Source organism: Selaginella moellendorffii, unplaced genomic scaffold (genome assembly GCF_000143415.4).
Source record: "Selaginella moellendorffii unplaced genomic scaffold, v1.0 SELMOscaffold_190, whole genome shotgun sequence".
NCBI classification, from domain to species: domain Eukaryota; kingdom Viridiplantae; phylum Streptophyta; class Lycopodiopsida; order Selaginellales; family Selaginellaceae; genus Selaginella; species Selaginella moellendorffii.
Genome location: NW_003314450.1, coordinates 63,129 through 85,697, shown reverse-complemented (window position 1 = coordinate 85,697; position 22,569 = coordinate 63,129). Strand labels below are relative to the sequence as shown.

At 49.3% G+C, this 22,569-nt stretch overlaps 9 protein-coding genes and 1 non-coding gene across 16 annotated transcripts; 5 read left to right on the top strand and 5 right to left on the bottom strand.

Moving 5' to 3' along the window:
- Positions 1-263: 263 nt before the first annotated feature.
- On the bottom strand, positions 264-1,624 carry LOC112343727 (putative protein TPRXL). Its single transcript, XM_024667719.1, has 3 exons — positions 1,387-1,624; positions 1,256-1,310; positions 264-1,200 (listed from the first exon to the last, which is right to left on the bottom strand). Exons 2-3 carry the CDS (start codon positions 1,292-1,294, stop codon positions 385-387), a joined length of 855 nt encoding a protein of 284 aa, XP_024523487.1. The 5' UTR covers positions 1,295-1,310; positions 1,387-1,624; the 3' UTR covers positions 264-384.
- LOC9638009 (serine/threonine-protein kinase STY8) lies at positions 1,472-4,448 on the bottom strand. 3 transcript variants are annotated; one of them, XM_024667716.1, is made up of 16 exons: positions 3,979-4,447; positions 3,793-3,907; positions 3,655-3,731; positions 3,540-3,602; positions 3,410-3,482; positions 3,249-3,359; positions 3,122-3,172; positions 2,872-3,065; positions 2,720-2,824; positions 2,599-2,672; positions 2,366-2,541; positions 2,223-2,318; positions 2,086-2,166; positions 1,975-2,028; positions 1,779-1,913; positions 1,472-1,723 (listed from the first exon to the last, which is right to left on the bottom strand). In XM_024667716.1, exons 1-16 carry the CDS (start codon positions 4,173-4,175, stop codon positions 1,637-1,639), a joined length of 1,689 nt encoding a protein of 562 aa, XP_024523484.1. In that variant the 5' UTR covers positions 4,176-4,447; the 3' UTR covers positions 1,472-1,636. The 3 variants fall into 3 exon arrangements, with proteins under 3 accessions (XP_024523484.1, XP_024523483.1, XP_024523486.1); XM_024667715.1 differs by having other exon boundaries at positions 1,975-2,166; positions 3,979-4,448; XM_024667718.1 differs by lacking the exon at positions 3,793-3,907 and having other exon boundaries at positions 1,975-2,166; positions 3,979-4,083.
- Positions 4,449-4,529: 81 nt separating this feature from the next.
- On the bottom strand, positions 4,530-6,253 carry LOC9638286. Its single transcript, XM_002994125.2, has 9 exons — positions 5,981-6,253; positions 5,722-5,925; positions 5,598-5,658; positions 5,472-5,534; positions 5,358-5,424; positions 5,195-5,310; positions 5,047-5,136; positions 4,863-4,994; positions 4,530-4,801 (listed from the first exon to the last, which is right to left on the bottom strand). The coding sequence occupies exons 1-9, from the start codon at positions 6,229-6,231 to the stop codon at positions 4,655-4,657; spliced, it is 1,131 nt and encodes a 376-aa protein (XP_002994171.2). The 5' UTR covers positions 6,232-6,253; the 3' UTR covers positions 4,530-4,654.
- Positions 6,254-6,433: 180 nt separating this feature from the next.
- On the top strand, positions 6,434-8,870 carry LOC9638285 (5'-adenylylsulfate reductase 3, chloroplastic). Its single transcript, XM_002994135.2, has 9 exons — positions 6,434-6,720; positions 6,927-7,130; positions 7,183-7,303; positions 7,366-7,714; positions 7,773-7,907; positions 7,952-8,068; positions 8,134-8,310; positions 8,383-8,439; positions 8,498-8,870. The coding sequence occupies exons 1-9, from the start codon at positions 6,522-6,524 to the stop codon at positions 8,669-8,671; spliced, it is 1,533 nt and encodes a 510-aa protein (XP_002994181.2). The 5' UTR covers positions 6,434-6,521; the 3' UTR covers positions 8,672-8,870.
- A 190-nt stretch (positions 8,871-9,060) lies between these two features.
- On the top strand, positions 9,061-11,334 carry LOC9638008 (probable inactive receptor kinase At2g26730). Its single transcript, XM_002994134.2, has 2 exons — positions 9,061-10,647; positions 10,705-11,334. Exons 1-2 carry the CDS (start codon positions 9,321-9,323, stop codon positions 11,319-11,321), a joined length of 1,944 nt encoding a protein of 647 aa, XP_002994180.2. The 5' UTR covers positions 9,061-9,320; the 3' UTR covers positions 11,322-11,334.
- Positions 11,335-11,376: 42 nt separating this feature from the next.
- LOC9638017 (ferredoxin) lies at positions 11,377-11,988 on the bottom strand. Its single transcript, XM_002994124.2, has one exon. It carries the CDS (start codon positions 11,944-11,946, stop codon positions 11,476-11,478), a length of 471 nt encoding a protein of 156 aa, XP_002994170.1. The 5' UTR covers positions 11,947-11,988; the 3' UTR covers positions 11,377-11,475.
- A 134-nt stretch (positions 11,989-12,122) lies between these two features.
- TRNAM-CAU lies at positions 12,123-12,194 on the bottom strand. Its single transcript has one exon. It is a non-coding gene; the product is annotated as a tRNA-Met (tRNA).
- Positions 12,195-12,671: 477 nt separating this feature from the next.
- LOC112343732 (protein root UVB sensitive 6-like) lies at positions 12,672-14,810 on the top strand. 2 transcript variants are annotated; one of them, XM_024667729.1, is made up of 13 exons: positions 12,672-12,917; positions 12,983-13,081; positions 13,135-13,245; positions 13,309-13,380; positions 13,432-13,542; positions 13,599-13,718; positions 13,771-13,869; positions 13,919-13,991; positions 14,040-14,123; positions 14,180-14,244; positions 14,312-14,413; positions 14,469-14,585; positions 14,635-14,810. In XM_024667729.1, exons 1-13 carry the CDS (start codon positions 12,735-12,737, stop codon positions 14,689-14,691), a joined length of 1,293 nt encoding a protein of 430 aa, XP_024523497.1. In that variant the 5' UTR covers positions 12,672-12,734; the 3' UTR covers positions 14,692-14,810. The 2 variants fall into 2 exon arrangements, with proteins under 2 accessions (XP_024523497.1, XP_024523498.1); XM_024667730.1 differs by having other exon boundaries at positions 12,738-12,917; positions 13,148-13,245.
- Positions 14,811-14,858: 48 nt separating this feature from the next.
- On the top strand, positions 14,859-19,040 carry LOC9638016. 2 transcript variants are annotated; one of them, XM_002994133.2, is made up of 15 exons: positions 14,859-14,882; positions 14,951-15,004; positions 15,069-15,281; positions 15,392-15,566; positions 15,679-15,778; positions 16,067-16,131; positions 16,191-16,479; positions 16,773-17,494; positions 17,556-17,645; positions 17,697-17,858; positions 17,934-17,999; positions 18,055-18,120; positions 18,179-18,247; positions 18,298-18,778; positions 18,857-19,040. In XM_002994133.2, the coding sequence occupies exons 8-14, from the start codon at positions 16,883-16,885 to the stop codon at positions 18,691-18,693; spliced, it is 1,461 nt and encodes a 486-aa protein (XP_002994179.2). In that variant the 5' UTR covers positions 14,859-14,882; positions 14,951-15,004; positions 15,069-15,281; positions 15,392-15,566; positions 15,679-15,778; positions 16,067-16,131; positions 16,191-16,479; positions 16,773-16,882; the 3' UTR covers positions 18,694-18,778; positions 18,857-19,040. The 2 variants fall into 2 exon arrangements, with proteins under 2 accessions (XP_002994179.2, XP_024523496.1); XM_024667728.1 differs by having other exon boundaries at positions 15,069-15,322.
- Positions 19,041-19,473: 433 nt separating this feature from the next.
- On the top strand, positions 19,474-21,942 carry LOC112343731 (transcription factor bHLH66-like). Of its 3 annotated transcripts, XM_024667724.1 has the most exons (9): positions 19,474-19,655; positions 19,832-19,939; positions 20,131-20,851; positions 20,911-20,982; positions 21,038-21,163; positions 21,261-21,326; positions 21,381-21,446; positions 21,510-21,560; positions 21,612-21,942. In XM_024667724.1, the coding sequence occupies exons 3-9, from the start codon at positions 20,309-20,311 to the stop codon at positions 21,873-21,875; spliced, it is 1,188 nt and encodes a 395-aa protein (XP_024523492.1). In that variant the 5' UTR covers positions 19,474-19,655; positions 19,832-19,939; positions 20,131-20,308; the 3' UTR covers positions 21,876-21,942. The 3 variants fall into 3 exon arrangements, with proteins under 3 accessions (XP_024523492.1, XP_024523493.1, XP_024523494.1); XM_024667725.1 differs by having other exon boundaries at positions 19,474-19,939; positions 20,914-20,982; XM_024667726.1 differs by having other exon boundaries at positions 19,474-19,939.
- Positions 21,943-22,569: the final 627 nt, after the last annotated feature.

Here is a 22,569-nt window from a genome sequence, read left to right as displayed (position 1 = left end):
TGTCAACTCTTATTGGGTTTAGGGTTTGGAATTTTATTTAACAAACTGTTTAAGCTGTTTTCTATATGTCTAAACGTCCTCTCGATCGACAACATACACCTTAGTTATGTTTACAACTTGAGCATCAGCACGAGCTTCCACTTCGGCTAGTCGAGTTTGCTGTTCATTTTCTGTAGCAGATTCCAGGTTTCTTTTTCTTTTTCCCTTTTCTTCTCTTTGCCGGTGACGAGCTAAGTGCCTGGAGCTTTTCCATTCTGTTCGCCTTGGCTTGAAATACGAAATTTATTCATTTGAAATAAGTGAAATTCATTTTAATTTAAACAACTAAATATTTCTAAGTAGTAAATTTTTAAGTTGCATTGACTTTAACTTTTCTACTTTGAGCTAAAGTTCATCGTAGTGGAAAGCTCCAAGCTTCCACGCCACAAATGCAGTCCCAAACATGAGAGCCGCAATAAGTGAGAAGGAGATGATGAGAACGATGGGACGAGTCCCCCTGATGAGCTCAAACTTGTACTCCTTGTCAGACTCGGAAGGCTTTGGATCGTCGAAGATGTCCGCCGGTGCTGCGTTCACCATCCTTGGCTGCTGCCGCCTCTCCTTCCACAGCGTGTCCAAGATCTCCTTCCTCGACGCTAGGATCCGCTCGTCAATGTCTCCCGTGCTCCTCTTTCGCGGGGGAGTCTGCAGGGGACTCTTGTCGAAGGGGCTGGAAATGGCTGGAGCTGGAAAAGCTTTCGACGCTTTTGTAGTCGATGGCTTGGCCACGGAGCTCGAAGTTGGAGCTGGGACCTTCTTGTCGCTGGAGACGGAACCTCCATTTTTTATGGAGAAAGGTGACGCGGGTGGGCTAGGAAATCGCTTGCTGTAATCCGAGGAGTCGAGCACCGAAGGTGGCGACGAGGAAGAGCTCGAGGTTGGTGTTGTTTTGGCAATCTCTCGCTGCTGCACCGCCTTTCCAGCTGCAAGCCTTGACGATATCTTCCCACCGGCAAACGGGCTCGAGATGGCGACCTTGGGAGAGATTTCCTGTTCCTCTTCTACCCTGGCATTGCTACCTGTACCCGGTTCCGTTGTCCCATCTGTGCTTCTACGAGCGAAACCGACCCTTCTCAACGACACTCTGGAGGGCGCTAACGTAGACGCTGAATCATGGGGAATTCGTCTATCCTGACTGAATTGGTAGCGAAAACTCTGAACCTGCAAAGCCAAGTCAAGAAAAGTTCAAACGAAGCCAAAGTAAGATCAAACATACGCTTGCTGCGAGTGAAGACTGTGCTGCGAGAGCCCCCATTCCTCGAGGCTACTGCCTGAAACATAAGAATGCGCTGAGAGTCAGTCTGGAAAACAAAGACGCCAAACGAATGCTGCCCACTAGAAATTTACCTCTGCTCTTCGCTCCCTTTTAAGACCCTACTCTGTACCCGTCAGCAAGCCAACTCGGAATATCTATAGCCACGTCAAACTCAGATCTTAAACTCAGATAGCATTTCTCCGTAGGCATAGAAATACAAACTCAGCGTTAATATCTACAAGAAACCAGGAAGAGAACGTACGTGCTAGGTACCCCAAGACGAAGGCAAGTACCGGCCACACCAATCTTCCACCTAGGCAAGGGGCGTCAATAAGAAAGATGCTACAAAACTTTGGAACCGCGCTTCAACGAGAAGAATCCAAGCGCTTGTGGTTGTTTGCTTCTCTCTCTCGGAGAGGATTCTTCAATCTGGAAAGCTGCGTGATCAGTCCAGTGTTAAAACAGTTTTGAGTGCCCGACTCACCTCCGACATAATGTCCTTTAGGACCAACGTGATTTCGGAAAAGTCAGGCCTGTCAGCAGGATTTGTTCGCCAACACCACTCAAGTAGCTGAGAGAACTTTGGATGGGCATCTTGAGGGATCGTTGGTCTTAGTTCCTATATGTGTGACACATGCAGAGGGTAAGCATACACAGCCTCAGGGAATGTCGGAGATTACCTCCTGGAGTACTCCGACAGCAACCTGAAATGGTGTCATTAGCTCGTAGGGAACCTGCAGCAGTGATAACCATCTTTTATGCACGCTACGCTTTAAAGGAAAAGGACACACCTTCTTTGTTAGCAATTCCCACAGCAGCACGCCAAAGCTAAACACATCCGCCTTCTGATCGTAATGACTGTGTCCAAGTACCTGAAACAATAAAACAGAAAGAACTTGAGAACTTATAACACAAGAGGCAACAATACCTCCGGAGCCATCCATCGATACGTTCCTGTTTCAGCCGTCATTATTCCATCTTGATCTTGAATACGAGCGACACCAAAGTCTGCTACTTTGACAACCTGAAAAAACCTCAGTGGAGCATATAACTAGAAGAACTGCAACATACCCCATTCTCATCCATGAGTAAACTGGACGCTTTAAGATCTCTATGAATGATGTTGTTCTGATGCAAATAGTCCATGCCCTTCGCAATGTCTAAGGCAATTCTCAGCAGAACATAGAGGTGAAGATTGCCTTTTTGTTTCTGTAAGTAGTCATGCACAGTCCCGCCGGACATATATTCTGCACGAAACAAATTAATTTATCAGAGGTTACGTTAAATGCAATTCGAGTACTAACCCGTCACTATACAGAGATCTGGAGGTGTTGTGCATGCACCAATAAACTGTACGATGTTCTTGTGTCTGACTTTCCTGAAACCAAACCTATAAGAGTTTAATGTATAGAGAAATCAGCGTACCGCATGATAGCAATCTCGTGGACAAACTCTTGCAAATGCTCGGTCCAAGTTTCTGGCTTGATAACCTTGATTGCAACGTCTTGGCCACAAAATGTACCTCGGTATCTGTGGCAGAATTAGCTCCGTGAAAGAGAATTTTACTATGTACGTACATGTCACCGTTTGAAGAAGGGAGAATTTTCTTAATGCGCTTCAACTGGCTGGAATCTATTTCCCAATCATCAGGAGCGTCCAAAGGTATTTTCCACCCATTAGTTCCCGCTTGCGGTGCAATGATTGAGTCGGGTGAAGACGATGGTGATACAGATGGCGATGTCGATGGCGAGCTTCGCAGCCACACCCCTTCCTGGCAGGAAGTATGGTAAAGTTAGATCCAAGAAAAACTCAAGAGCACAAACTAACCTCCATACAGGCGACGGAGTTTCTTAGTGCTTGTTCTAAATCCTTGATATTCTAGGAAGCAAGTGCAAAACTCTGTAAGCCAAAGATCTTGGCTCTGAAGTTACGAGTTTCGATCAGGCGGTCCTACCTCGGTATGCCAGCCATATACTACAAAAACGTCAAGAGAGTAACCATCAATTGTAGAAAATATGTGAGCCTCCCATACATGCAGGTTTACGTCTGCAAGTATCGTGGAGAGCTGCAAGCAAAATATTATCACGGCAGTTCAAACTCTGAAAAGATCTTAACCTTGCTAAGAAGTTTTGGTTTATCAACAGTAGAAAATGTCACTTCGTGCATTTGCATGTCTCCTATCCTTGGACTGCAATGACGGGTTTCAATCGCATCAACGATAGAAATGCGTATAGTATTTACGTACGTGGAACACATGCTGCTCGTCGGGGTGAGAAGTCTTCCTTCAAAGGCAGGAGGAGAGTGAGAACTGTAAAGAACGAGAAATCAACAACAAGCGCATGGGTCAACTAAATCCTTACTCTGCCTTAGAAGACGGTGAATATGATGGCGAATCAGCTGGAGAAGAATTCATGGAGCTCGCATCAGGCCTCTCGACCTACAGAAACACGAAAAGAGTTAACAACGGAAAGAAGGAAAGACAAGCAAGCAATGCGTACAGACACAGCTCGGACATATAGAACAGGCAAATTCTTTGGATTTTCAGCTTCCTCCAACATTTTCTTATGGATGAGCACGACTTGGGCCCTGTCTTTCCTAACATCTGAAGCATACCTGCAAGGAAGAAACGATCTCCCTCTCAAACCCAAGAACAGAAATTCCAGACCATGTAAAAAACTTTCTACCTGGTAGGGAGACGAGCAAAGTGAGCACGCAGCTCATCAGCGAAGCCTGGCTCACTGGCTTCCTCGTGACCCTCCTCTACAAGACGCTGGAGAATCTCAGTAAGAACTTCCTGCTTGGTATTCCTATGCTGCTGATGGGGCGCCCAATCCATAGCCTCATTGGCGTCGCACCCATTCTCACTCCCATCCACCTCCATGGCTTACCGCGGCATGAAATTTCCCCCTCAAGTGTCATCCAGCAAGCAAAACCGGTGAATCCACGCGATTGCCCGGCGAATCGGCCTCGGCGCTGGGCTCCGCATGGCAGCTGGCCGCCAAAATCTCCTCGATCTGAGCTGCGGCTACGGCCGTAGGCGCTGCGCCACGCTCCAGAGCGCGAGCACGAAAACCCTAGCGCAGTGGTACACTGGCTCTACCAGACCTAGAAGACGCTTCTAACTAGGAGCATTGGACGATACACCATATTCCATCTCTCTTAAGAGCTGCCACGTCATCCGGAAGGGACGGAATCTCCTGCAATGGAGGACGATATTGATATTTTATGCCCCGGCTTGACCAAGCATTTGCTTATCTTAATTAATAGCCTAATAGAAAAGTTCCACCAGATTGAGTTTTCTCTGCGAGGTAAGAAAATTCTCTTCAAAGAATGCACGGCAAAGGGATTTCCACGAAAGCTCTAAAGAAGAGCATCACTTCGGAGCTCTTCAAACCAGTCTCCAATCTTTCTCGCCAAGTTCTCTACGTCTGCGAGAGCGGCTTTTCTCACTGCCTGGCTCACGGCATCGACCGGAGTGTAGATTTTTCCTGGTTCTAGCTTCAAATCCTGGGAAAACGAAGGCCTGAGGCTCGTTTCTTCGTAGCTTTGGAAATCCTGGGAGACTTACAGGTAAGAGTGGTGTTGCGTGTGTTCCAGTCAAGGCCATCTTCCTGAGCGTGCCTCCAATCTTGTCTACTTGCGGTCTTAGCAGGGCTTCGAGAGAATCAGTCTCGTCGATAGTGTCCACGGAGAATTTCACCTGACGAAGTGATTGATTACCAATGGCAGGGAAAAAAAAACACTTTTCTTACCAGGAGAGTATGAGAAACTGCGTAACTGCTGGAAATTAAGCTTCTGTTTTGCTCTGGAGTGGGTTTAAACTCGGAGACTCCATCAGCAACCTGTCAAACTTTAAAACATGAGAAGAACTTTGAAGAAATAAAAACCAAGAGTAAAAACCTGACCGAAGACAGACGGAATTTGTTGAATAAATCTCCTCACAGGCTCCAGACTTTCTCGCTCTATGCCCGGTGGCAAAGGAAATGGTGGATCCGCTATGGCTTTCATTGTCTCCTCTACAACCAGCCATCCAGCTTGAGGTTGTGGAGAAAAAATATATTACCTGTTAAAAATTCCGCAAAGGCCATCACGGGTGAGCCTTGAGCTACTGAGGATAAGGTCGGTCCTAACTGGAGGAAAATTAATCAATCAATCAAAATGTAGCTCGGAGAAAGACCTGATCAAAAAATGGAACAGCCTGAACCGCAGGCTTGTTGTTGAAAGAGATTATTGCACTGGCCTGTTAGTGTTAGAACCATGTCATTACCAGAAATACAGAAGCAAAGGAAAAAAAAAATCTCACCTTTGGAAGCTTTTCGTCTATACAATAGCTTCCTATCAAAACCTGCATGAGTGCCCCGTTGCTGTGAGCAAGAGAAGGAGGGAAAGTCTTTACGAACAGAAACAATGCAAACAGATAGACATACCTGTGACCAACACTTATCACTGGAAGCTCGGCGACATCACTTGGAGAGAGCCCAAACAATTCGCAGCCCGATTGTGCAAGCAAATTCAAAGACGAGCTCCAGTTGCCGTGAATTCGTCGAGCACATAACTCGTGATCGAAAGTAACGTTGTAAGGAGCTGCCATGATCAAGAATCCCTGCTTCGCAAGGAGCTCAATAAAATAGCTGACACGAAAACAAAAGAACTATTCGCAAGGGAAGACTAGAAGAATTCTTCTACCTGTAAGTCAGCTCTGGAGCAGCGCCGATAAATGCCCCCCCAAGGAATTGAACAAGCGCCTTGGGCTTCTTCTTCCTCGCCATCGCGTCTGGAGCAGTGTAAAGCAAGCAGTCGCCCACATTCTCGTATGGGAACGCCAAGGAATCCCGAATTGCACCAATCCTCCTCGAGCCACGACCTAGAACACGAAAAATCGACTGACGCGCAGACAGACCTGGGCGCTCGGCGATTGGAGCGCAGCGCAACGCCATAGCCGCGCTAAAAAGCCCTAAAACCCCCGCGAGGAATATTCGAAATTTGAAAGCCAGATATTTTCCAAAGCCCTTATCTTCATCGGGCGGCCAGAGGCCAGCACAAGCCGGAGGACGATCCTGGCCGTGGATCCAGGCGGTGGACGGCCGAGATTAAAAGCGTAAGAACCCTAGATAATATCTCGGGCTAAAACCCCTAAAACCCTATAGTCGCTTTCTCCCATTTTGATTGGCATTGGGTTAAGCCACGGCGCTACTGTCTCTTCCTCCTTGGTTTGGTTTAGGCGATAATGCTGCGGTTGAGGATCCCTCTAGCGCCCTCTGCCCTTCGTTCCGCCGCTCGAGCGGCAGCAGTAGGCGGTGCCGCCACTCCATCGCCTCCTGCTCGAGGCGCCGCTGCCACTCCGCCGCCGCCGTCGCCTCGCATCGCCGCCATGGAGGCCGTCTCATGGCCCGCCGCGAGCTGCAGCGTGCCCTTGGTCTCGTCAGGTATGCTCGAGGGAATGCCAGGGTATAGGGTTTAAGTGTGAGGGTTTTAGAGGAGGAAGAAGAGCAAATGTAGATGCGAATTTGGGGTTTATCCTTTTTGTTGTTTGTTGTTCTTGATGTTCTTGTGTGTTTGTGGTCTCGAGATGCTTTTTTTTTTCTTGTGCGTTTTTTTAAGTGATTTTTGTTATTCATGTGCGTTTTTACAGGCTCTGGTCTCAAACAAACGAGTCTCCAGTCGACTTTTAAGTCCAGCTCGCGAGTATGGCTTCCCAGGCAAGGAGGTCTATCAATGAGAGCTTACTGCGCGGTGGCTAGTGCTGAAGTTGCAGCGGAGCCTGAGCAAGTTCCACTCAAACCCATTCTCACTCCAGCTCAACAGGCTCTTCAGCCCGCTAAGCCACCTCCAGCTGGTAAGTTTGTTATCTTCTGTCTCAGAAGCTCATCTTATTGTTTTTCTTTCAGAGTCTGGAGAAATCGAGCTTGATCCTGAGAAGCTGGCGGAAGAGATGAACACCTGTTCTCCCTTGGAGATCATGGATCGTGCGTTGGGAATGTATGGCAATGACATTGCCATCGCTTTTGGGTACGTCTTTTTGCGACTGCTTTGCAAGTAGTCTCTCATTTGCATTTCCTCTTTTCGACCAGTGGAGCTGAGGATGTCGCGCTCATTGAGATTGCGCATCAATCCGCGCGACCATACCGAGTGTTCACGCTGGATACTGGAAGGATGAATCCTGAGACGTACCGGTTCTTCACCGAAGTTGAGAGGCATTACAACATCCAAATAGAATATGTTTTCCCGGACGCTGGAGAAGTTGAGAAGTTGACCAAAGACAAAGGGATGTTCTCCTTCTACCAGGACGGACACGAAGAGTGCTGCAACATTCGCAGGATCAGGCCTTTGTCGAAGAAGCTGCAAGGCCTTCGCTCCTGGATCACTGGCCAGCGTCGGGACCAACTCCCAGTTTCTCGTGGAAAATTGCCTGTTGTCCAGGTAAGGAAGCTCTGCGAAATCCTCTTTGTTTCTAATTTTCTCTTGTTGTGTTTTTCAGATTGATCCATCTTTTGATGGCCGAGATGGTCCAGAAACTCTGCTGAAATGGAACCCACTGGCGAGTATGTCGCATAATGAGATCTGGAGATTTCTCACGAACATGAACGTGCCGATCAATGAACTTCATACAAAGGTGATTTTGCTTTCTTTTTCCATTTTGCTTCATGTATTTTGCAGGGGTTCGCTTCGATCGGATGTGAGCCTTGCACGAGATCAATCCTCCCATGGCAGCACGAGCGAGAGGGACGGTGGTGGTGGGAGGAAACCAACTCCAAGGAGCTGGGTATCAACAAGGCAAGTTCTTCTTTCTCTTTGATCTGTGAAAGTTAAAGCTGAACATTGTTCTCTCATACTATCAGGGCAACATGAACAACGTCCGGCCTTACCGTAGGCAACAAGAATTCGGCGGTGATCTCTACAACAATCCGTCGATCATCAAATTCAGTCGTGAAGAAATGCGAGCTCTCGGCAAGACCACGTCGCGTGAAAAGTCCGGCGTCGTGTGCCTGTACGCCCCCTGGTGCCCACATTGCCAGGTATCCCGTTTTCTCTTTACAAGTTCTTTCTCGATGTTCTCACATTCTTGATCCTTTTTCCCTTCTCTTCAGGCCATGGATGCCGCATACAAGGAACTCGCCACGAGGCTCGAAGGCACACCAGTCTACGTAAGTAAAAATCGCGTTGTTTCCGCAGAGTAGAACATGATCGATTTTTCTTTTCCAGATTGCCAAGTTCCGTGCCGATGGTGTGAACAAGATGATGTGCCAGCAAGAGCTGATGATGACGACGTTCCCGACGATCCTCTTCTTCCCCAAGAACAGCACGAAGTTCATCAAGTATCCATCAGAGCGCAGGGACATCAATTCGCTCCACTCGTTCGTCATGTCCTTCATGTAGAAGAGAGAATGGGGCGCTTTAGAGGAGGATTATAGGATTTTGGATGGATAGAGCAACTAATTCTTCGTCCCTGCGCTACTGGTTTGGTCGAAAGGATGAGTTCCAGTTGGGTGCTATCGATGGTCACTATAATCTAGAGAAGAGTTCTAGATGGTCGCTATAATCTAAAGAGGAATTCCCCATAATCTTAGAGAAGAAATCTAGAGCTTATATAATCTTCTGAAGCTTGTTAATCTTTTCGCGCCATCGTGTAGTATATTCTTGTCAACGGTAAGGATATTCGCCAATTTGAATTAGGCGCGTCACGCGTGGCCGGCCGGCCCGTTGCGATTTCTCCTAGCTACGCGACAAGCGGAGCTCCGCCAAAAGTTAGTAATAGTGAAATTTTGATGACTTTTAACGTTACTCCACATTTGGCGGACCTCCAGCTTTCCAGCAGTTAAGCGACAACGCGGCTATGTGCGGGTCTAGCTCTTTCTAAGGTTTAGGGTTCTTCCAAGAAAGCTATTGGATCGCTCTCCAAGCGCCTTCCCTTGCAAATGAGACAGCGATCCGGCAGGGAAATATCTGATATTCGTCGCGAGGATCGCAAGAGCAGGAAGAAGAGGCGGCGCGGCGTCTTGATTCTTGGAGTTTCTTGGGTTTGGAAATGTATTGTCGATGCGGCTTGTTGTGCGCAGCGCTGGTGTTATCTGGGATTTTTCTCGCGGATGCCGCCATGCTGGAGCAGGATTTGAGCGCGTTGGTCGCGTTTCGCAATGCCACGGACCCCTCCAATCTTCTTGGATGGAGCACGCAGCGGGATCCTTGTAGCTGGCAAGGGATTACGTGCATCAACGCCACGATCGGGTCTTCCAACGGCAGTGTAAGTGAAATTCGGGAAAGAGTGTTCAAGATCAATCTCCCGGGCGTGGGGATCTCCGGAGCTGTCCCTGCCGGCGTTCTTGGATCCCTGGACGAGCTCATGGTTCTCAGTCTGAGGTCGAATCTTCTCTCCGGGCCACTTCCCGGCGATCTCATCAAATGCAGGAAGCTCCGGAGCTTGGTGCTGCAAAGGAACCGATTCACGGGCCCGATTACGTGGGATTTCCAGTCCTGGCCTCGCTTGGTCCGCGTCGATCTCTCCTACAACACCCTCAACGGAAGCTTGCCGCAGTCTCTAGAGGGCCTTCCACGCATCAAGATTTTTCTCGTCCAGAACAACTCCTTCACAGGTAAAATTCCGGCAATCCAGCGCGGCAGCTCCATCGTGGATTTCAGCGTCGCCAACAACAGCCTTAGCGGACAAATCCCACAGACTCTCGCGCAGCTTCCACCACAGGATTTTTCGGGCAACCTTGATCTTTGTGGGAGGCCTCTGGGATTTGTTTGCTCCGCCCCGGCATCTCCAGAGCCAACTCCAAGTAGGCCGGCAGCGCCAACTCAAACGAAGCCGGGGAGACGACTTAGTCTTGGCGCAATTCTTGCGCTCGTCATTGGCGATGTGGCCTTCCTGGCAGTGCTCACGACACTGTTCATGCTGTGCTACTGGCACAAGCAGCACAAGCGGGAGATATCGGCAGCCTCGGCCCGGAGTCCCAAGCCCAAGGCCGAGGTGAGCAGCTCCGACGATTTCACGAGGGAGTTCTCGAGCTCGGACAAGAGCGCCGAGGCTCAAGCCGGGCAACTGGTCTTCCTCAAGACGAGTAAGAACAACTTTAGCCTGGAGGATCTCTTGCGGGCATCGGCGGAGATGATGGGGCAGGGGAGCCTTGGGACGAGCTACAGGGCGGTGCTGGAGGACGGGCAAATGGTGGCGGTCAAGAGGATCAAAGGAGTTGAGCTGGGAAGCAAAGAGTTTGAGAAGAGGATGGCGGTGTTTGGAGAGATCGAGCATCAAAATCTCCACGTCCCAAGAGCCTACTACTTTTCCAAGACGGAGAAGCTCGTGGTGACGGAGTTCATCCCAATGGGAAGCTTAGCGGCGCAGCTTCATGGTAAGCAACCCGGATTTCTTTCTCCTCGTCTTTGTATACTAAGTTTTCCTTCAAAAGGTGGTGAGACACAACAGTCGATATCTCTGGACTGGTCCATGCGCCTCCGGATAGCGCTTGGCGCCGCGAGAGGGATCGCTTGCTTGCACGAGTCGCTGGGGGGCCAAGTAGTGCACGGCGACATCAAATCCTCCAACATTCTCCTCTCGCGCTCTATGGAAGCCCGGGTGGCGGACTATGGCATCGCCCAGATGCTGGGGCCGGGGTCCGAGTCGGCGTTGGGCCCGGTGGGCTATCGGGCACCGGAGCTGTCCGCCACCAGGAAGCTCACGCAGCAGTCGGACGTCTACGCGTTTGGGGTGGTGCTGCTGGAGATTCTCACGGGGAAGGCGCCGTGGAGGAGCAATCACTCGGGCGAGATGCTGGATCTCCCGCGATGGGTCCAGTCGGTTGTCCGGGAGGAGTGGACGGAGGAGGTTTTCGACCAGGGGATCTTGAGGTTCTCGGAGGAGGAGATGGTGGAGATGCTTCAGATTGCGCTGGTGTGCGTGGCGACGCTGCCAGGGGATCGACCAAAGATGAGAAATGTGGTGAAGATGATCGAAGACGTCAGGAACTGGGGGACTGGAGGGGAGGAATTGTCGTCCGAGGAGCTCAAGAGCATGGATCGGCCATGAAGGAAAGTTTGTATGGTCTCTTTCTTCTTTGATTTGTAAGTGTTTTGTGCATGACTCCAACAACAACACTTTGTGCAAATTTTTTGGCAGGAGCAAAGCTCTGCGAATAACGTAAATCCAATCATCTCCAAAGTTGGATCATGGTCTTAGAACTTTAGTAGAGTTTCTCTTCCTGGTGGGTTTGAATGACCAAATCCGAGACCGGGTATGCCACACAGGTGAGAACGTAGCCTTGTTTCACCTGGAGATCAGTGAGAAACGTTTGGTCCCTCTGATCCACCTCGCCCAGCTTCACCATGCCCGCGCAAGAAGAACACGCCCCCGATTTGCACGAGTAGGGCAGCTCCACGCCCTGCTCCTCCGCGGCATCCAGAATGTAGGAATCCTCGGGCACGCTCAGCACTTTCTCGCCCTCAGGGGTCACCAGCGTTACCTTGTAAGCCGCCCAGACGCGAAGCCTCGATCGCCCACCTGGTGGAAATCGAGCTGGCTGGAATCGCCCAATTGGAACTGGCGATGGAAATCGGACATCTGGAGCTGGTTGGAACCGTGCATTACGATTTGGAAGGCGCCCAATCGCAAATGGATATCGCCCACTTGGAGCTGCTACCAGGGAAGCCGCCATGGCCAAACACGGTAGACAATAGTAATTTACGACGACTTTGAATATTCTGCGGCAAACAGTATTGAATTTCGACGCACAACTTCTACTCGTTGTTTTCGATTCACAGAGGATCTTCGTAAAATCAAGATCGTAATAGCAAGTTTTCTTGGATTGTTTTTAAAAAATGATAAAAGCACTATCAGAGGGAGGTTTCGATCCTCCGACCTGTGGGTTATGGGCCCACCACGCTTCCGCTGCGCCACTCTGATTTTGTTACATTGTTTTCGATTTACAAATGATTGCATGCACCTATAGAATATGCTGTGTTTAATTAACTATTCGTTTACTTTAGCTAGGGCAAAGCTTAGGGCAATACACTTCTCCCACGTGCCCAAGCGTTGCTGAGTCTTTCTTATTTAAACAGTGTGGCGAAAACTAAATTGTTAACTTGTTGGGTTGTAGAGTGTGACCCTATTGTGTGTCTTGAAGTAAATAAGTCATACTCCGACCCAATAACTTTTGCAAAAAGTTTTTACTTTTCGCTACATCCTTGTTGAGCATAGTGCTCCAAGTTACTACCACCGGCATTGGACAATCAATCGATCGAAGAATCCCCTTGTATAGTCACACTATCTAATAAGTTCTACGTGGTAGGTGTTTACTATGCATGGCGTTGCTCGATTCTTTTGACTGTAGACCATGAATGGACAAAATCTCATTACATGGTAATATTTATAAGGCTGCTTTTAAGCTAGGGCGGGGAGCGGACGACACGAGATTGAGAGCTCGGAGGCGCTCCTAGGTAGCAAATGCAGGGCTTGGGAGGAGGGCAGTGCGCTAGCGATGGCGGCACAGCCGCGAGGATTGCCGATGCTAGAGCCACTCGCTCCACACTGTGCTTGGAGAGAATCGGAGACGTGCAATGGAAATACGTTGCAAAGGGGCAGGTCTTACAGAGCGAGAAATTGTTTCCACACCAAAGCGCCCTTGCGGTGAGTCATGCATCGCTTTTCTCTCTCTCTCTCTCTCTCTCTCTCTTTTTCACCTTGTTCTTCAGGAGATTATGGACTTTGTGCGATCGCATGTCGTGCCGGAAGGCTTTCCGGACAGTGTTCTTCCGTGCTACACGCCTTACATGCAATGGCGATGCCTCCAGGTAAAAGCTCTTGCTTGGATCGTGTTTTAGACGACAGTGCTGATTTCGTCCAGTATTTCTTTGGAGGTGCCATGGGCGTCTTCACGACCCGGTCGCTGCTTCATGCTCTTGGTGTCCGGAATGGAGCTTCGTCTTCGGCCATCGCTGTAAACTGGGTTGTCAAGGTCGGTGCTGTGTTATGCAAAACTTTGACGTAGTTCTAAAACGGACTTCACTTCATTTCTCAGGATGGTGCTGGCCGAATCGGAAAAATGATTTTTGCTCGGCATGGAAAGAAGTTCGATTGTCACCTTAAGCAGGTTATGCGTTTGCTCTCGTGCTTAGTTCTCTGATTCGTGAGTCTTTTACAGATTCGATTTGCTGGTGATGTCTTAATGCAATTAGCTGCGGCACTGGAACTAGCTACATCTGCCACACCACAATTTTTTCTCCCTCTGGCTTGTATAGCTAACATTGGAAAGGTGTTCTTACCTTGTTTTATTATTTCTTCTCAAGAGGCTTGTTTTTTCTTTTGCAGAACGTTGCTGCAGTGGCGTCTACTTCGACTCGAGCACCCATATACAAGGCCTTTGCGCGTCGAGAAAACATTGGAGACATAACTGCAAAAGGAGAGTGTATCGGAAACATTGCGGATCTGGTATGAGAACGAGTTGCAAGGACTGGTAGTTTGCTAACACGCTACTTTTTAGCTAGGTACTGGCATGGGAATTCTGATGTCCAAAAATTTTCCTGTCTTTGCTCCATTTAGTGCGTTGGCTTTTGGATACGTCTACAGTTCCTTTCGAGAGGTATTGTTTTCTTTTCTGCGCCTTCGGCTGCCTCAACACTCCAATGCAGGTGAAAGCAATTCAGCTGCCAACATTGAACCGGCACAGATTCGGGATTGCTGTCGACACTTTTCTAGAGACAGGTATTTCAAGTCTGGAAGTCACTTTTGTTTGACATTTTTCCTCTGCAGGGAAAGTTCCGGGTTTGGTTGAAGCAAATGAGAGAGAGCGAATTATCGTTGGTCCGCAATGGTCACTAGAGAAACTAGAATTAGGTACCCCTTCTGTTAGTTTTTGGATGCTGTTTGCTGACCGTGGGAAGTTTCTTCAGGCGCACGGGTATCTGATGCCTTCTCTGCTCCTCAAGACTACCAGTACATAGACTCTTTATTTAAGGTGCCTTCTTTATTCACAGTATCGAATGACACACACACACACTCTCTTTCTCGCTTTCTCTTTCCAGGGGGAAAACTACCTTGTAAGCTACAATCCTAAACGTCAGCGCACCTATGTTGTTCTAAAGGAAAGAGCCAACGGTGATGACGTCCTTCGAGCAGCATTTCATGTGAGTGTGTTGAATATTCTGGTCTTTGCTTTCTGATATCAGTAACTTTATGCAGGGCCAATTGTTTGTCAACATTTTTGATAAATGTTCTTCTGCCGAAGGAGCGTATCAAGAAAGCTGCAAATACATATCTCCCCTCTATGAACATTTCAAACTCGATGCCGAAAAACAGGTAAAACATTGTGGTTGACGAAGAGGTACTAAAGTTCTATGCTTTCCAGGGCTGGATAATGTCAGAGACGCTATTAAGTCCTGGAAATGCTCGGGTTTGCACCTGAAAATCGTCACCCCATGTGGAGGTAGGGAGTTTTTTGTTTTCACTCGCTGTAGAATTTCATTCTCTGCCTCCGTCGAGTTGAAACATCTTGTTTTTCAATAAAACTGCTTTGGAAGCCGACTCGCAGCTGTACTTCGCAAGTCACACCTTGTTCTTGGATTTGTAAGAGACATTTACTCGCGATCCCGAAAGGTAACGCTTTCTGAATTAACAACACTTGATTGATATTGACCACTTTTGTTATGCTTACTCTTCATCAGCTGGCTGACATCACTGCTATCGTCGGGACCCAAGCCGCTCGCACGCGATACTTGGTAACTAATTTTTTTTCTTCGTTGATTTATTTTCGGCTCCACTATCTGGACTCATGATTGTCAGGAAATATCATGCTGCTCGCTCTCGGGGAGGAAGGATAGTTGGTTCGTTATGTGCAAAGCGTTTCAAAGCGTCTTTTCGCCCGCAAGTTTATTCAGACTTGCTCGCTGTGTTGACCCCGCCATGTGAACTTGCGCAGGTTCCCGGAGATCACGGCCCTTGGAAAATTCCTATATGCCGTACGCGGTTGTCTCATTGGATGTTGCTCGGCACAAGGTTCGCTTTTTCTTTTCAATACTGAGATGACAGGAGAAAAAGTAAGACTGTTCAAGTACATACCAGCCTTTGTCTGCCACTAACAAGTTTGCTTTTCCCTACCTTGCTAGTTGACCCCCATGGCAATCCATCCATCTCTCGGCTCCGCTCCGGTTTCCGTTCTATTCTATTCGATTCGATTCTTGCAAGTGGACTAAGCCGCGGGTGTCTCACTTTTTCTTCTCCTTCCGGGCTCGCGACGGCATCTCTAGACCCCGCTTTACAAGTGTCATCCTTGAAGCAAAGGTATCCGTCGCGAATTTGTCTTCCTGTCTGTACTGTTCGTCCTTTGGTTTTGCTGACAGATCTCTACTGCTCGCGCTAAACTTTTCGAGTACTGCTTGTTTGTTTTGGACAGGGCATGTGAAGGGGGAGAGAACTTGGGTCCCGCTCGCAATCCTAGAATGCGCATGCGGTCTGTGCATCCATGGAGCCCACGCAAAAGAATTCCAGCTCAGGTAAGCTGCTCTATAGATTTGCCTGCTTGCTCTCGCTTCCTTGCTCCTTGCATCTTAAAAAAATCATTGTTTCTCGTCACACAAGCCTAGCGCGGCAGATGCCTGGCTAGCTCGTCCAGAGCTTTTGGTTTCTCTTTTTTTTTTTCTTTTTTAGCGTCCAAATCCTTGGCTTAGCTCCTGTTTAGTGGCGCCAGCCATGGCTATATTCCTGTGGAGTGATATGATCTTCTGTTGAGTGTTCTCGAACGGTTGTAGTTTTGTGCGTAGTAACCGGATGCTTTTTTGCAGGGATCGCTTTTATTCCTCCCAGTTTAATCCAAAAAAGTTGGTGGTACGCCCTGCGGTAAATCAATGTACTTTCTACATTTAGCCCCTGCCATTTCTACAACCATTGACTACAATGTGGTTGCAGCCTGGGCCGTCGATCCCCCGCACCCAACGTTCCGGATGCTCCACCGCGTAACTCGTGTGCCTGGCACAACCGGGACCGTTGGTGGCTCTGGGATGGACGACATCCGTGCGCTCTCAGCGACCCCGTAGAGAAGGGAAGAGTTTTTTTCTTTCTCTCCCCCCCGAGGTCTCTCGAGCGCACCGCCATTTGGTTTGGAGGAGGGGGACGACTGTGGAGGAAGAGAAAGAAGCGGTGTTCTTGCTAGCAGCGGCTTCTCGGGACAATTGCGCTGCGGATCTGGGAGCTCCAGGTACGTTTGCCGATCTTCAGTCCCCTGGTTTTGGGATTTCCTGGATTTGGGCAGCTGGGATTCTTTGTTGGGCTCTTGTCTTGGGTTGTTTCCTTCTCGCCGGGCGATGCCCGATTGGTAATTCTCTCGGTTTCTTGCGAGTTTCTAGAGCTCTTCCTCCCCTGGATTGTCTTGGAATTTGCTTTGCTTGCTTGCCAACGTACTGTTACGTCAGTCTAAGCTAATTATTGAACCGCCAACGAGATTTCCTGGAGTTTGAAAAACTTTCTTTGACGGATTCTCGTTTATTGCAGCCACATTTCCCTGGGAGATTCCGGCTTGAGAATATTGGAATCGATCTTCCTCCAGCAGCAGGGATGGTCAAGTAGTCTGTTTTTTCGCTCCTTCCCTTCAGTCGACTGGAATGCAGCAGGAGTCCCCGCCGGAAGAAAGTGTGATGAAAAGCGTCGACAGCTCTCAGGCCCCGCTGAACCAGGAGGAGAAAGAACACATGGAGTTTCTGGAGAACATCTTGAGCATCCCGTCGTGGTCGGAATTGGGGGTGAGGAACTGGGAATTCGGCATTGACACCTCCAAGTTGACAAAGTCAGAGCTTTCCGGACTGCTCAACCTCGGGGCCGAGAAGCAGGGAAAGGGAATGCAGCAGGACAGTGTGGCCGCGGATCCTCAGATTGGTGATATGGTGGACGACGCCTTTCTCTTCGCACAGCTCCAGCAGCAGCGGAGCATGCTCTCGGAGGGCTCTATATCACAGCTTATGGAACGAGCATCCTCCAGCCTCGACATGGTTGGCTCGCAAGGCTCCGAGCCTTTGCTCCACAGGCTAGAGGACGTGCCGATTGGACTTCCCGTAGGCTCGACACTCGTCGGGAGTGCTCCACCGAGGCCTGAAGCTGGCCAAGCTCTATCGCCCTCGTGGCGCCAGCCGTTCATTGGAGGCATGCCGCTAGAGATGTTCACGAACTCCAACGGGGGGAATGTCTACGGCAGAGGATTCCGTGGCGGCGAGGAACTGGTGCGAAGATGATGCGAACTTTGCAACTTCGTCTCTGGTTATGCTAACGTAAGCGGTGCAGGGTCAAGCCCGGGATGGAACGCCAGGAACCATGTTTAACGTCTATCCTTCGCTTCCTCAGCCTAGAGCGCCCGTCCCGCCTTCGCAACAGGTGAGCCTCTCGAGTCATAGTGGTTTTGTTCGAAAAGCTTGCGAGTTGCAGGTGAATACCAGTGCTCCGGGGCCACAGTCTGGCCAAGCATACAGGCCTCAAGCAGCGAGTACGCAGCCACAGCCTGTAAATCCTGTCGCTGGTGGGGCTCCTCGGCCTCGTGTGCGTGCTAGGCGCGGTCAGGCGACTGATCCTCACAGCATTGCGGAGAGGGTATAATCATCTCTGTCGCTCCTTGTTTTTTTTTTTTTTTTTTTTTCTGGATGACTAAACTTGTTTTAAGTACAGTTGCGTAGGGAAAGAATCGCAGAGAGGATGAAGGCTTTGCAAGACCTCGTGCCAAATGCTAACAAGGTTTATATACTCAGCATCGTTTAGTGGTGCTTATCTTTTTGTATGTTTTTCCCAGACGGATAAGGCCTCGATGCTGGATGAGATTGTAGACTACGTGAAATTTCTGCAGCTGCAAGTGAAGGTTGGCGCTTTCTTTGTTTTCATTTCGAGAAGCTTCGAATGCGAATGTATACCCGCAGGTTTTGAGCATGAGCCGGCTTGGAAGTGCGGCAGCTGTTCCATCTCTCGTGGCAGACTTACCATCTGAGGTAAAAGAAATACTTTTCTTTTGCTGCTGTTCTTACGTTTCATGTTCCAGGGAGCAAACAGCTTACTGGCGAGTACGCTCAGCCGCAGCACGGGGATCTCCCACGACGGTCTCGCCAGCGCCGAGCGTCAAGTGGCACGGCTCATGGACGAGGACATGGGCTCTGCGATGCAGTACTTGCAGAGCAAGGGCCTCTGCCTCATGCCAATCTCTCTGGCCACGGCGAGCGGCAAAGTCCCGCTCAGCGCGCTCCAGGCAATCGGCTCCGGTGACAAACAGCAGTACACGGACGCATCGGTGACGGTCGCCACCGATAGAAGTGGCTCCGCGAACAATGCCGCCACAGGGAAGGCCAAGGAGGCGATCATGGACAGCTCTAGCAACAAGAGTAACGAGGGAATCAAGCAGCCATCGTCCATCAAGTCTCCCAAGAGCAAGACGAACTGATTGAGCCGATGATACGGGAAGGAGTTGCGGCCAAAGCAACACGCAGTGGTGGTGGTGGTGGCGTTGGGCTTTGCTGTGAGCCAAGGTGAGTGATTGTTTTCTCGCTTTTTTCTTCTTTGTTCGTGTGATCTTCTGGTTTGACAGTGGAAAACGTTGTGTGCAGGCCTGGCCATTTGTAAATACGTTGGACAAGATCCAAAAAGTTTTGGTGGCGCGGAAAGATTCGCCCAAGAGAGATGGAATCGAAGTGGGTCGATCTTCTACGAGTTTTATAAATATTCCCTATTGCCGCTTGCTTGATTGGAATCGACAAGAAATCGAAAAAAACTACTATCGCATTTTGTATAGCTTGGTTTGAATGGGAAGCAAAAAGTAAAAGGAGAAGAAGAATCTTTTTTCGTGTGGTTGACCTTCCAACGTCATCCGAAACGTCACTCCCGCGCACGCGGGGAAAGCTGACGGGCGCGACGGGCCGTCACTAACCTAATACCTTGCGTGGACGACTGGATTGTGCTGCCACCTTTTGCTTTTTCTTGGACGCTTTTCAATTCCGACCCTTCGATCGCATCTCCAAACTTTTGCAAATTAGAAGATTAAATGTGATTGTTTTGGAGGAGGGGTTTTGGGATTTCTCCATTTCCTTCTTTGTGCCGCATCACAAAAGTTGTTATCGTGGCCCCCATGGTTGACTGCACTGCCCTTCTCGGCTTTTGATACTACACACACAGCTTTGCATTGCTTTCCCTCTTTCCTTTCTTTCTTCAATGCTTTCTTTTTTCTTAAAGAAACTCTTGCTTGCTTGTACTGGTACAGCACTGTTACTGCTACTTCGCAATATGTCCACGGGGGGAATGTTCCATTTTCCAGTGATTGGGAGAGGCCTGGGTGGGATGATGTCCACTTCACACGAAGAGATGGAGATTTGCTAGGAATTCTTGCAGCCGCGCAAGGGATTTTGAGAGGTATAACACGCCCATCCAAAGCTCGACTCATAATCTCTCTGGAGCTTCCAAGTTTTGTCAATCGACTTGGGCGATTCCTCTCTATCTCTGATCGCTCGCAACTTATCACTAGACAGCGTGTTCAATTGATCCTCTTTTTTCTCCTTGTGTTTCTTGCTTTTGTTTGTTTGTTGCAGGGCCGAGGAGCCAAAGTCAAGGCTGTAAGGGTGGCCTAGAACTCTAGCACGAGGACAAAGCTCTTGGCATTTTCTTCCAGGTGCTTTGGACAAACACTTGAGAGAGAGGTATAGTGTTTTTCTCCAACTTCTAAGCGTCTAGAAAGCTTGTCTTTAACGGTTGCCACTCTATTAGGCGGCTTAGAGAGCCTCCATACTACGTGATCTCTAAGATATACTGCCAAAGAGAAATCTCCCAACACATTCTTTTTGTCTTGCAAAACTAACTCTCTTTCACTCTCACTCTCTCTTTGTGTCAGGAGTAAAAGAAAGTCGGCTCGCTAGCTCCTCCTAGTATACTGAACCAAAGAGTTCTTTTCTACTGAAAGAAAGAACTCCTACTCAACTTTATGCATCGTCCTCATCTTGGCGAGCGCTGGAGAGTCACCCTCTTGTTCGTATCCTTGCTCTGCTTTGTTTTCCACTCCGGAGTCACTCATGGACGACATCCTGGAGATTCTCAACATGCCGTCGTGGTCGGATATCGGTGGCCTGAGGAACCAGCTCGAGTTTATCAATCCACCATCCGGAGCAGCGCCTGATCAACCGGGAGCCTCTGGGGACTCCAAGGATCACTCAGCAGTTACAGAAGAGTGCCAGGATCAGTCGCAAGCTGGATCGTATGTGGACTCCTTCCTCCACAGCCAGCAGCAGCAAAGCTTGCTGGATCATTCTGGCTTGCAGCTTAGCGGAGGAGGAGGAGGAATCGGCGTGAACTGCAACATCATGGCCAACCAAGGATGTTCTTCCTCGCCTTTCCCCATGCTCCTCCCGGGCGAGGCAAACTCGGTCATGGCTTCTCTCAACTCTCCCTCCCATGGAAGCTTTGGCGATTCCTCTCGGCTATGGCAGCAGCAGCAGCAGCCTTTCATAGGGGACCTCCAGCAGCAGCTCAGGCCTGGAGATTTGTTCAATCTCAACGCTGGCATGTTCTCCTCGAGATACCGCAGCGCTGGAAACATTCCCTCAAACTTGAGAATGGTGAGTCGATTGTTCATTGGGAATTGCTGCTCATGGTTTCTTGGTTTCTTCTTTCTTAGCAGCACAGGGAAGGAGCGAGTAGTGTGTTCAGTGCTTATGGATTGGGCCAGCAGAAGCCTCAAATTCAAGCAGTAAGTTTGATCTTCCTCTAAAACTCTAAGATGGAAAACTCTTGCCGATTTGTAGGCTCCATCGCGAGGTTCGTATAGAAGCGCTCAGCCTGCCCCTATGGCTCCAATTTCTGGAGCTCCGAGGCCTCGAGTTCGTGCTCGCCGGGGCCAAGCCACCGACCCTCACAGCATTGCCGAGCGAGTTAAGATCCTTGCCAGCTTTGTCCTTTAGCTTGTTGATCGTACATCGAGAGAGTTTTTACGCTGAGCTTGTGGATCTTGTGATTTCTTTTTTCCAGCAACGCAGGGAGAGAATCGCGGAAAGGATGAAGGAGCTGCAAGGATTGGTACCAAATGCTAACAAGGTATATAGTCTGTATATGGAATCATATGTCATGGAAACGCTTTGGGTGCCACAGACCGACAAAGCGATTATGCTGGATGAGATAATCGAGTACGTAAAATTCCTCCAGCTCCAATCAAAGGTTTGTGAAAACTATCTTTCGGTCACCTCATATACCCAATGGTTTGTTTTGTTCCTTTGCCAGATATTCTCAATGTGTCGCATGGGAAGCTCAGGGTCCCAGCCACCTCCAGAGGTTTGTTATAATTCTGAAACTTCTTCTAACCAAGCTCTTTGGTTATGGCAGTCTTATTCCAGTGCCATGGCTACGAGCTTGAGCCAGAGCAATGGCGCTTCGGCAGAGAGCTTGGCGAGCCTGGAGCGGCAGGCAGCTCGGCTCATGGACGAGAGCATGGGCAGCGCACTGCAGTTCCTCCAGAGCAAGGGCTTTTGCCTCATGCCCGTCTCCATGGCCGCGGCTTTGTCCGCTACAAAATCCATCCACCAGCCAATATTTCCTCAGGAAAAGGTCGAGGCCTCCACAGTAGTAACTGCAGAGAGGCCTCAATAACGTTAGCACCTTTAAGTGAAAGTTTCGCCAGTGCAATAAGTTGATGGTATTTCATGTTGACAGTGCCTACGCTACATTTTCATGAAATCCTTCGGGAGGCGAATTGGCTTGACAGCCCTCTCCAAACTGCTTCCTTTCTGTAAAACCCTATGAAGGTCTTCTTCCAGAGGAGCGAGGAGCGATCTGGTTACGTCGGCAGCCGCTGCCGCTGCCTATTCAACAGATTGCCCAGGTTTTTGTTGTAGTGCCTTCGACTCTCATAGTCCATGGAGGACAGTCTGACCTTGGGCAACAGAGACCGGGACTGGGCAAGAGAAAGGAACCCTTCCAGGTATGGGGTTACCTTGGCCCTCTATCTACAGCCGATTTCTCATCTTCCACGGGGCGCTTTAGTTTACAAATCGTTCAGCAGCTTTACATGTCGCCAGCTGCCGTTTACAGCGTGGTGTTAGTGAGGAGCCGCTGGCTCTCAAGCAGATGTTCCGGAACTCGTTCACTATAGAGGTGGATGTTTATCGAGAATTGAGGGCATGCCCCAGCTTGCCTAAGATGGTCGGTAATGGCTTTTTCCTTGCGAAAGAGTGCCAGAAACAGGTCGAAAGGCCTGTCCCCAAGAGGCTTGATAAGCCGCAACTCGACGTCACCCTAGTTTGGGAGATACCACTAGGTTGTATTCATCTCTCATAATTGTTCA

What these genes read in the sequence shown, in the direction of transcription:
- LOC112343727 (XM_024667719.1), bottom strand. Translation starts at nt 1,294, where the DNA reads ATGGGGGCTCTCGCAGCACAGTCTTCACTCGCAGCAAGC. An exon ending in AGTCTTCACTCGCAGCAAGC is followed by an intron (nt 1,201 to 1,255) that starts GTATGTTTGATC and finishes TTGGCTTTGCAG; the next exon opens with GTTCAGAGTTTTCGCTACCA.
- LOC9638009 (XM_024667715.1), bottom strand. Translation starts at nt 4,175, where the DNA reads ATGGAGGTGGATGGGAGTGAGAATGGGTGCGACGCCAATGAGGCTATG. An exon ending in AACCAAAACTTCTTAGCAAG is followed by an intron (nt 3,360 to 3,409) that starts GTTAAGATCTTT and finishes TTTTGCTTGCAG; the next exon opens with CTCTCCACGATACTTGCAGA. An exon ending in CACGAGATTGCTATCATGCG is followed by an intron (nt 2,673 to 2,719) that starts GTACGCTGATTT and finishes GTTTGGTTTCAG; the next exon opens with GAAAGTCAGACACAAGAACA.
- LOC9638286 (XM_002994125.2), bottom strand. Translation starts at nt 6,231, where the DNA reads ATGGCGTTGCGCTGCGCTCCAATCGCCGAGCGCCCAGGTCTGTCTGCG. An exon ending in GCTCCAGAGCTGACTTACAG is followed by an intron (nt 5,926 to 5,980) that starts GTAGAAGAATTC and finishes TTTTCGTGTCAG; the next exon opens with CTATTTTATTGAGCTCCTTG. An exon ending in CTTTGCGGAATTTTTAACAG is followed by an intron (nt 5,311 to 5,357) that starts GTAATATATTTT and finishes GGCTGGTTGTAG; the next exon opens with AGGAGACAATGAAAGCCATA.
- LOC9638285 (XM_002994135.2), top strand. Translation starts at nt 6,522, where the DNA reads ATGCTGCGGTTGAGGATCCCTCTAGCGCCCTCTGCCCTTCGTTCCGCC. An exon ending in AGGAGCTGGGTATCAACAAG is followed by an intron (nt 8,069 to 8,133) that starts GCAAGTTCTTCT and finishes TCATACTATCAG; the next exon opens with GGCAACATGAACAACGTCCG. An exon ending in CCTGGTGCCCACATTGCCAG is followed by an intron (nt 8,311 to 8,382) that starts GTATCCCGTTTT and finishes CCTTCTCTTCAG; the next exon opens with GCCATGGATGCCGCATACAA.
- LOC9638008 (XM_002994134.2), top strand. Translation starts at nt 9,321, where the DNA reads ATGTATTGTCGATGCGGCTTGTTGTGCGCAGCGCTGGTGTTATCTGGG. An exon ending in CTTAGCGGCGCAGCTTCATG is followed by an intron (nt 10,648 to 10,704) that starts GTAAGCAACCCG and finishes TTCCTTCAAAAG; the next exon opens with GTGGTGAGACACAACAGTCG.
- LOC9638017 (XM_002994124.2), bottom strand. Translation starts at nt 11,946, where the DNA reads ATGGCGGCTTCCCTGGTAGCAGCTCCAAGTGGGCGATATCCATTTGCG.
- LOC112343732 (XM_024667729.1), top strand. Translation starts at nt 12,735, where the DNA reads ATGCAGGGCTTGGGAGGAGGGCAGTGCGCTAGCGATGGCGGCACAGCC. An exon ending in ACTAGAGAAACTAGAATTAG is followed by an intron (nt 14,124 to 14,179) that starts GTACCCCTTCTG and finishes AAGTTTCTTCAG; the next exon opens with GCGCACGGGTATCTGATGCC. An exon ending in TCCTTCGAGCAGCATTTCAT is followed by an intron (nt 14,414 to 14,468) that starts GTGAGTGTGTTG and finishes AACTTTATGCAG; the next exon opens with GGCCAATTGTTTGTCAACAT.
- LOC9638016 (XM_002994133.2), top strand. Translation starts at nt 16,883, where the DNA reads ATGCAGCAGGAGTCCCCGCCGGAAGAAAGTGTGATGAAAAGCGTCGAC. An exon ending in TCGTGCCAAATGCTAACAAG is followed by an intron (nt 18,000 to 18,054) that starts GTTTATATACTC and finishes TGTTTTTCCCAG; the next exon opens with ACGGATAAGGCCTCGATGCT. An exon ending in TTCTGCAGCTGCAAGTGAAG is followed by an intron (nt 18,121 to 18,178) that starts GTTGGCGCTTTC and finishes GTATACCCGCAG; the next exon opens with GTTTTGAGCATGAGCCGGCT.
- LOC112343731 (XM_024667724.1), top strand. Translation starts at nt 20,309, where the DNA reads ATGGACGACATCCTGGAGATTCTCAACATGCCGTCGTGGTCGGATATC. An exon ending in TCCTCCAGCTCCAATCAAAG is followed by an intron (nt 21,447 to 21,509) that starts GTTTGTGAAAAC and finishes TTCCTTTGCCAG; the next exon opens with ATATTCTCAATGTGTCGCAT. An exon ending in GGTCCCAGCCACCTCCAGAG is followed by an intron (nt 21,561 to 21,611) that starts GTTTGTTATAAT and finishes TGGTTATGGCAG; the next exon opens with TCTTATTCCAGTGCCATGGC.